At 41.1% G+C, this 9,468-nt stretch overlaps 1 protein-coding gene across 2 annotated transcripts; it reads left to right on the top strand.

Annotated features, from left to right (window-relative positions):
* The first annotated feature begins 96 nt into the window (after window positions 1-96).
* On the top strand, window positions 97-6,878 carry THNSL1 (threonine synthase like 1). Of its 2 annotated transcripts, none has more exons than XM_075706334.1 (2): window positions 97-129; window positions 4,599-6,878. In XM_075706334.1, the coding sequence occupies exon 2, from the start codon at window positions 4,659-4,661 to the stop codon at window positions 6,876-6,878; it is 2,220 nt and encodes a 739-aa protein (XP_075562449.1). In that variant the 5' UTR covers window positions 97-129; window positions 4,599-4,658. The 2 variants fall into 2 exon arrangements, with proteins under 2 accessions (XP_075562449.1, XP_075562448.1); XM_075706333.1 differs by lacking the exon at window positions 97-129 and adding an exon at window positions 3,242-3,283.
* Window positions 6,879-9,468: the final 2,590 nt, after the last annotated feature.

Genomic DNA, 9,468 nt, shown 5'->3' with positions numbered 1-9,468 from the left:
GGAGCCGCCAGGGGGGCGGGGCGGGACAGGCGGCTGCGCGTGCGCGTTGGGGGGGTGGGGTGAGGCTGGGGGCGCGTGGGGCGCGTGGGGCGCGCGCCGTACCTGTGGCAGCTGGCGCCGCCCCCGCCGGTACGTGCGCGCGCGCCGCGCTGAGGGCGCCTGAGGGCGGGGGGAGCCGGGCCGAGCCGAGCCGAGCCGAGCCGGGCCCTGCTGGGCCGCGGAGACAGGGCAGGGCAGGGCAGGGTCGGGTCGGGTCGCCGCCGCGCCCGAGGGGAGGTGGGAGCCCGGGGCTGCCCTGGCCGGGCGGGCGCGGCCGACCCGGCTCTGTGGTGTCGCGTTGCCCCGGTGCGGCCCGGCCCAGCCCCCTCCCCTCTTCCCACCGGCGCTTTGACACCTTCGGGGCGTCGAAACGGTGAGGCGGGAACCTTTGCAGGTTCTTGGTCTGTGGGATGATCGTGGGACAGCTGAAATTGAATGGTTTAGTTTGGGATTATTTGGGGTTTTGTCTCTGCATAACAGCTCTGAGAAAAGTCAAATGGAAGTTGTCCTGTGTTAACAGTTTTGAAACATGATAATTATCAGTCTGGACCTACCTTGAGGTCTTTGGCAGCTACAAGCTGCCACTGACTTGTTTGGTTACTGAATTTCAGCCTTACCTTACGTTGCTGCAAACTTGTGTTTATACCAGTCACAAAGCTCGGTTTTCACTATCGCTCTTGACAGCAGCAGTGGTTGTTAGCACTGCGGGTATTTGCTGATGATACGTAGGTGCTGTCAGCAGTCCAAGTGAAGGGTCAAGGTGTATTGTCAAAACTTAAAATTTCGTTAGAGGTATGGATGCAAGCTCTGCTTAAAAAAAAATCCCCAAAACCACTCTTTTGGGAGAACTGGCTATATTTAAAGTTGGCTGGTTTGGTGTTCTAACTAGACTGGTGAACTCTACGAGATATATAGTCTTATCCGAGCTGTTTTTACAGTAAGGTTTGGCCAATTGAATAAAAAATGGTTTCAAAGAAACAGCCGAATTTAATGGTTGCAAGCTTCTGTGTGTATGTACTTTATATGGGTGCAAAATTGAATTATACTGGAATAGATTAAACTGATTGAGCAGATGAATAAAGAAATTCCCTGCAAATTTTTGCACCAGGTTAACCAAGTTGATTTCAAACGATACCATAGACTGCTTGTAACTTCATGTAAACATGGTAAGCTTGTAAGTAGAGAAATCTGGGTCTAGTTCCTTCCTTGTCTACACCTGTACTTTGGAGGGGGGGGGATTTAAGTCCCTGTGGCCTAGATTCATAAAGCAATCCAGATGTTATGTGCAGCAGCTGTGTAGCATGTACTGAGTGACTGCACCTCAAAGTGAATCTGTAGTGCAACTGGACATGGTAGGCAGGCCACTATGCTTGGCATGGTTTGTACTCCCTTAGTTCATACATAACACAGGAAGTGATTCTTACATTCAGGAAATAAAATTGCTAAAATATTGTCTCTAAAATTTTTAAAATACTGAACTTAACTTATTTTTATCTGGACGTGTAATACAAATACCTCTTTCTGGCCCTGTAGCTCTGTATGTTTGCATTCACTGGAGTGCGTTACTGGTACAGTACAGTGGCACAGCTTTATAATGGTACTGAATATTACAACTGCTCTTCACAGATTGTCTTTTCTTTTTAATAACTATTACAAAAACCTTATATTGTTTCTACACATGACCGTTCCCTTCTACTTTACAAGGAGTGGGGAAAAAAATGCACAGTGTGATATGCCCATCTTTACTCTGATGTATGCCTTGTCATTTCAGCATGTTCATCATGTCACAGCACTGGGTGCAAACACAGGGACTTAACTGTTTGCAAGCTCATCTCTCCTTACAGAGCTGAACAAATGCAAAGATTTAAAGAACTAGAAGTGCTTTGACTTTGTAACGTATGCTAATAGTTTGGTAGAGAAAGTAGAGTGTAAAAGACAGACCGGGGAACACAGAGCAGAATCTAGAGCAAGGAGCATCTGGAAGTGAAGAGTCTTTGGTTTTGTGGTTTGCTCTTACAAAACTTGAGCTTCTGTGTCATTTTTGAAGTTTGTGACCTGTGTCTCTGGAGTCATTTGATATTATGCACACCGGTGGGGAACAGCAGGGTCTTAAAGGACTGGTGTGATGACTGTAAACATGGGTTAATCATGAGTAGGTCTTTGGAAGATGACGCAGTTCCCATTTGGTGCTCACCTACCTTCTACTGCAGTTCCAGGCCTCCTTTTGCTCTCCACAGTGATAAAAGGCTGTTGGACTGGAGACCATCTAGAGAAAAGGCACAGAAAAATTGAAGGATTTGGAACTTAGCCTTTAGTGAATTCCTTTAATTGTTTTGTTTAGTCTTTCTTGATTAATGTGGGAAAACACTTTCTCATTAAATTTTTTTTTCACTGGTAAAAGTAGCTGATATATAAACTAAAAAAAATTTAATAAACATTGCAAAGCAAATGCTAGGGTGCTAGCAGCTAGATTGAGTCTCTAAATGTAGTTATTAGAAGTTGCTGATTGCCGTTTTGGTTACGTGTTACAGTGCCAGGAGAGAAAAAAAGAAGTACAACTTGCAGCTTAGTGAACCATCTCTTTGTACTGCACACTATAGCAACTAAAAGTAATAATTTCTAAAACATGCTGATTTTATATATATTGCAAATATATATATATAAAAAAGTATATATTTTTTTAGACTTGATGAGTAAGCACCAAGTTGGATTTTTACATCTAAATTTCATTAATTTCCTAAAAGGAAGTTCAGTGTTACTTTTCTTTAAGCATTTTTAGTCATGAACAATGAATAAATAACAATAACAAAGTGATACTTGTTTGCCAACCTAAAATGAAAAATGACTCCGTAGCGATTTTCTGTGCAAATTTGTGCTGATTTCTGCCCCCTCGTCGTTCCTTTATGGATATTTTCAAAGTTCTTCCCCCTTTGCCCTAAACATGAACAAATCGTGCTGCAATTCATGCTGATACTGGTGTTGATTACTCTAAGAAAACAAAATACCATCTTGAGAGCTTCTTGCTTAATCGTTGTTGGAGATCCAACTATCCTACTGTTTTGGGGTTTTTAGGTTTTTTTTGAGGGTAGAGCATCTTCATGTGTTTCCTCTCTCTCTTACTTTACACAAACTACACTTAATACAGTTCCGTTACAGGAGTTCTTCACAAATGACTTACTTGGTTTGCCATCCCTTCAGAAGAGAATTGGATGCAGCTCTTCCAGCCTTGCTGTTGCACAAGTCTGTGAGTTTTCTGTGTATTTGAGTCTGTCTTGCATTTATTTTTTTTTTTTAGAAGGACAATATAAGAAATCAAAGGCATCTTGGGAGGTGGGAAAAATGGATATTTTGTTAACATTTTCATTACAAGAAGGAAGGTAATTTAGTTAATCATTATTTGTAAATGCATACTTAAAAGTAAGTCTACTAGAGGAAAAGCTAATTGTTTATTAATTCCTATAAACAATATTATTTGCAAATAGTATTGTAGTGTTAGGTTTGGATGTCTTTGTTTACCCTGAGGACATGGACTGTTTGAAGTTGGATTTGTCAGTGTGTCACGAATATGGTTTTTTACATGGCTTTGGTTTAGCAGTAATTTGGGATTTGTTAGTATATTGTAGGTAGATCACAGAATTAGGTTGTATAATTCTTAACAGCACTTAAGCATCAGCCAATTTAAAACAGCAATTTCATGGAATTTGTTACAATCAAAGTAGTGACTTAGTTAAATATTCGAGGATGGCAAGGGTCACCCGAAACTTACAGCAGGGTTGCACACACAGATGGGGTTTAAATCAAATCACACACAGACAGACCACAAACAGCTCTAAATCAAATCATGCACACACAGACAGACAAACAGTTCTGAGTTAAATTGCACCCCCACCCCGCCCGAGCTTAACCCGTGATTAAAATTTCCCTTTTCCTGAGTCTCATGAATTACTCACTTCTATGTGCCAGCATTCATCAGCGGACGGTCGGTGAACCTCGTGCAATCAGGCCTTTGAGTCCTCATGAAATCGTTGACAGATGATCCTTCAGTCCTCGCGAAATCTGCCCTGAGAGGCGTCCCAGCTCAGGGGGAGATATTGGGTCACACAGCCCGCTGCAGTCCCGGAGAGCTCAAAAGGTCTCCCTTTTGGATCTCTCTCTGTAGGATCTCGAGATGATTGGCTTTGGACAGTACTTTACGTTCTGGCCACAATTCGTGCTGAGTCATTGTGGTATACAATTCAGGCAGCAGATGGCCCAGGTGTGGACAGGGAGTGTCTGATAGCCAAGTCGCGGCACTTAAGCCCTGTTGTAGTTATCTTGGTCATATCCTGGGATCTCAGGGTGGCCCGGGGTGGGGGGCTGCACCACCACACAGTGGAAGTGAGCTGAAGCTATGCAGGAGAGGGGGAATTAATCTTATTCTGAAACATACCTCCCTGGCACTGATGAAGTCATGACTGGATTTGTGTTTGAATTCTTTTTCTGAATTTCTGAATTTGAATTTAGTTTTTTTCCTAGATGTTTGCTGAAGGACTAATTACTGGGTTTTTTTCCTTTTGAAGCAATTAAGTGGATTGTCAAGTTGGCTTGGAAAAAAACCCCCAACAACCCAGCAGAAGAAGATGTTTCATGTTGTTCAGTATCAGCCTTTAAGACTAATAACTCAAACCAGTCTTTCTAGCATGTTTAAACTCATGCTTTCAAGACCTGTTGCATTTGCACAGATATGGAAGTCATGGTTCTCAAGCCATTCTCTTGTTGGAAACAAAAATATTATCCTGATGGGACCTCCGGGTGCTGGGAAAACAACGGTTGGGAGAATAGTAGCTCAGAAGCTAGATTGCCCTGTCATAGACATAGATGACGATGTCCTTGAAACAACCTGGAACATGAGTGTGTCGGAAAAACTGCAGGATGTTGGTAATGAGCAATTTTTAGAGGAGGAAGGAAAAGCCCTGTTGAAGTTTTCAGCATCTGGAAGTGTCATTTCCCTTACTGGGTCCAATCCAATGCATTCTGCTGGCATGCAGCATATGAAGAAAAATGGAATAGTTGTATATCTGGATGTGCCCACAACAGTCATTATGAGCAGGCTGAAATCAATGAAAGTGGATCGCATCGTGGGCCAGTCTCCTGGTATTTCTCTCAAGGACATACTTCAGTTTAGGAAGCAGTTCTACAAAAGGTGGTATGACGTCCGTGTTCTTTGTGGAGGGGATGTTGCAGCAGAGGTTGTAGCAGAAAAGGTACTTGATGCTGTGAAGAGATACCAAAACTCAGAACTGGAAACTTTCATTTCAACTAGGTCTAGTAGGTCTGGAAGGAGTATGGAAAAAGACTCTTGTAAATATTTCAGTGACGTCGTTACTGAGGGCTTAGCCCCTGATGGAGGACTCTTTGTTCCTGAGAGAGGACTTCCAAAATTCACTGCTGGAGAATGGCAAAGCCTAATAGAAGCAACTTATATTGAAAGAGCCCAGGTGATACTCGAAAGATGCATACATCCTGCTGATATTCCTGCTTCTAAGCTGGCAGAAATTATTGGAACTGCTTATGGAGAAAACTTTACTTGTTCTAAAATTGCCCCAGTTAGGCATCTGGTGGGCAATCAGTTTCTCCTTGAGTTGTTTCACGGACCAACAGCATCATTTAAAGATTTTGCATTACAGATGGTGCCACATATATTTGCATACTGCATTCCCAGAAGCTGCAATTACTTGGTTCTGGTAGCTACTTCTGGTGACACGGGGAGTGCTGTCCTAGATGGCTTTAGTCGTCTCCATGACACTGACAAACAGAGAATTGCTGTGATGAATTTTTTTCCTGAGGATGGAGTAAGCCCAATTCAAAAATCACAGATGATTGGCTGTCAGAAAGAAAATGCCTGGTCAGTAGGTGTCAAATCTGATTTTGATTTTTGCCAGACAGCTATAAAGCAAATCTTTACTAATTCTGATTATACTGGCTTTCTTACAGTAGAATACGGAACAGCTTTAGCTGCAGCAAACTCCATAAACTGGGCACGACTGCTTCCTCAGATAGTTTATCATGCCTCTGCATACCTTGATCTTGTTCATCAAGATATTATTCCTTTTGGAAGCCCTGTAGATGTTTGCATTCCTACAGGAAACTTTGGCAACATATTAGCCGCTTTGTATGCTAAAATGATGGGCATTCCTATTAGAAAATGTATTTGTGCTTCCAATGAAAACAATGTTTTGACTGACTTCATAAGAACAGGTGTTTATGATTTGAGGGGAAGAAAATTAATTCCCACTTTTTCACCAGCAGTGGATATTTTGAAGTCCTCCAATCTCGAGCGATACTTGCATCTGATTGCTAGCGAGGATGGACAACTGGTGACACAATTATATAACCAGCTGGAAAATCAGGGCCGCTTCCAGCTACGGAAAGATCTTCTTGAAAAGCTTCAGCAGGACGTGGTGGCTGGATGGTGCTCTGAGGAGGACTGTCTAGCTGCCATTCACTCTGTATACACTACTACAGGATATATTTTGGATACGCACACAGCTGTTGCTAAAGTAGTTGCAGATCGATTACAAGATAGAACTTGCCCAATTATTATTTCGTCTACGGCTCATTATTCTAAGTTTGCACCTGCTATCTTGAGGGCCTTGAGGATTGCAGAAATAAACCAGAATCCATTAAGTCAGCTTCACTTGCTGAGTTCTTACAGCCCTCTGCCCCCAGTCCACTGGGGCCTATTAGAGACCCTGAAAAAGAAGGGAAATGAGGATCACCAGGTCTGTGCTGCTGATATGAGTATGCTGATGTCCCACATAGAAACCTTAATTCAAAATCATTTTATGAAAGTTTTCTGATTAACTGATCACATGTCCACTGTGTCAATTAACAAGCTGCATGTTTTAATAAAGTCATGATTCATCTGGCCTGTGTCCAGTCCACAGCATAACGTCCGCAGTGTTATACTCATTTGTCAAGTTTTCAACAGTATTTGTAAGTAATGCGTGTGAGATTTCTAGTGGTAGTGAAGGGTTGTGAAATGAGTGTATGAAAGATTGGAATGCTTTTTTGCAGGTCATACATAGTAGAGATAGCAGTAGTGCGAGCTTTTCTGGAAGTGCTGTCTCCTTCACAAGCCTGGAGCATTCTCCATGGAAGGAGCAAGATAATGAAGTCTGACCTTTCTGAAGCTAATAACTCTTGTTTTGTTGCAAGAATGATGTGATCATTTGGTCAGTAGGTGATTAGTTTAACTCACTTCACTTAGGGCACTGAAATGTAATGTAATAAGATATTGTAATGATGTTCGTATTTTACTAATGATGGTTGATTTCATTACAAAGATTGAAGTATACTTGTATTGTTAATCCTTGAACCATTCAGTTTAGTGGTATGTTATCTAGTATAATATTTTTTATGTATTGCGAGGCCAGCATTTATGTAAAAAAATCTGGTTATTTTGGTTTTTGGGTGTTTTTTTCCTCCCAGATATTTTCCTGTGTAAAATAGGATCCTTCATTCAATATTTTTAATAATTTTTGAGATGTGACTCTTCCTCCAGTGTGTTGTAGTCTCTTTCCCAGATGTTTTATATTTGAACTTCCAACTTTAGAATCCTTTTTTAATGCTATAGAAGAATTTGCTGGTAGAAGCAGCAGTATCCTTAAATAAGAACCAGACTTCACGATTTATTTACATTTATTTCTTGTGTTCTAAGTTTTCAGAATATAAGTTTTATCTTAGAGGTCATCCATATAGGTTTCTTGTTCTAATTACTTCTGTTTTCATATTTTTCTTAAATTAATTTCCTTGACATCCTATTCTATTCTATTCATGCTTTGCATGAATTAGTGTAAGAAAGAAGCTTCCCAAAGTACTTGGCATCTCATCAAGGAAAGTGAAGGATGAATTTCCAGTGTCTGGAAAGTGTGATAGTGTCAGAGGTATTCATTGTGTAACCTAAAATAGATCTATGTTAGCAGTCTGTTTCTGCTAATGACAGGCTGTTTATTGTTTTTTTGCATCAAAAAAAAAAAAAAAGAGTGCCCTAGGAGATCATGTGGTTACGGACAAACTTATTCTGCTAACTGTAGATTATATTTGGTAAGGACATGAAGTATAACTATATTGCACGTTAAGAGAAATGGTAAAATGGTGTATTGGCAAGTTTTGAGTGGCATGCAGTTACAGGTAAAGAGCTAAGAGTCATCAGATGTGAGGATGTGTAGCTATGGGAGGTTCCCACCAAGATTCAAATAGGAAAAGTATTGGCAAGAGAGGTGGTAATTGGTAATATTTTTTGCCTCTTCAAGAGGCAACATATCCCAGGTATCAGGACTCATCTGGGGCTTTGAACTGTTCCCATATCCCCTATCTTCCTCTGTGTGTCTGCTTGTACTTTCTGCCACATTAGAGGTGAAGAACTAGCAAACTATTTTAAAAAATTGTAATTTCTTCCAGTGTAAGGTAAAAGACCCAAGCACGATGTGCATTTGCCGCAGTGAATACATTATACAATAAAATTAAAAGGTAGCTGACTACAAAGGTGCCACACAACAGCTTTCTAGATTCTGCCTTTCTTGGATGCCTTTTTAGGACCTTTCTAGTTCTTTTCTCTGCTCAATCCTCATTCACTATTTCTGCAGTAACTCTTGAAAATAATTTTTTATTTTTATTTTCACAGAATCATAGAACAGCCCAGGTTGGAAGGGATCTCAAAACATCATCTAGTCCAACCTTTTGGGGGAAGGGGAGCCTAGATGAGATTATCTAGCACCCTGCCCAGTCAAGTCTTAAAAACCTCCAGCGATGGGGACTCTACAACATCCCTGGGGAGGTTGTTCCAGTGATGGAGTGTTCTGACTGTGAAAAATTTATTTCTTATATCAAGATGAAACTTCTCTTGGTGCAGCTTGTACCCATTTCCCCTTGTTGTGGCTCCTTATGAAGAGAGAGCCTCTGTCCTCTTTCTAGCCACCATTTATGTACTGGAGAACTGTCATGAGGTGCCCCCTGAGCCTCCTCTTCTCCAGGGTGAAAACACCTAACTCATTCAGTCTCTTTTCATATGGCAGAGAAATTTTTGTCATTTTCCAGACACGACATGAGAAAGACCATAAATATGTAATAAAAAAAAATAGTCCAAGTTCTGTAAGAAGTTGTTGCATAAGTATATTGCCAAAAAAGAAGCATTGCTTGTATAGGTGATAAGTGCACATCCACCTTGTATTTCTGTATGTTTCAGTCTGATTCTCACAGTGTAGAATCATAGAATCGTGTAGGTTGGAAAAGACCTTTAAGATCATCCAGTCCAACCATTAACCTAACACTACCAAGTCCACCAATAAACTAATTAAGGGTAGAGTAATAATTTCATGTTTCCTGGTTTGGTGGCTGGATTATTTTTTAATGCAAGGAAAAACTAGGAATCATTAAGGTTGGAAAGGA

Source organism: Pelecanus crispus, chromosome 2, assembly GCF_030463565.1.
Source record: "Pelecanus crispus isolate bPelCri1 chromosome 2, bPelCri1.pri, whole genome shotgun sequence".
In the NCBI taxonomy this organism is placed as follows: Eukaryota; Metazoa; Chordata; class Aves; order Pelecaniformes; family Pelecanidae; genus Pelecanus; species Pelecanus crispus.
The sequence above is the reverse complement of the archived record's forward strand: the minus strand, read 5'-3'. Positions and strand labels throughout refer to the sequence as shown.

What these genes read in the sequence shown, in the direction of transcription:
- THNSL1 (XM_075706334.1), top strand. Translation starts at nt 4,659, where the DNA reads ATGTTTCATGTTGTTCAGTATCAGCCTTTAAGACTAATAACTCAAACC.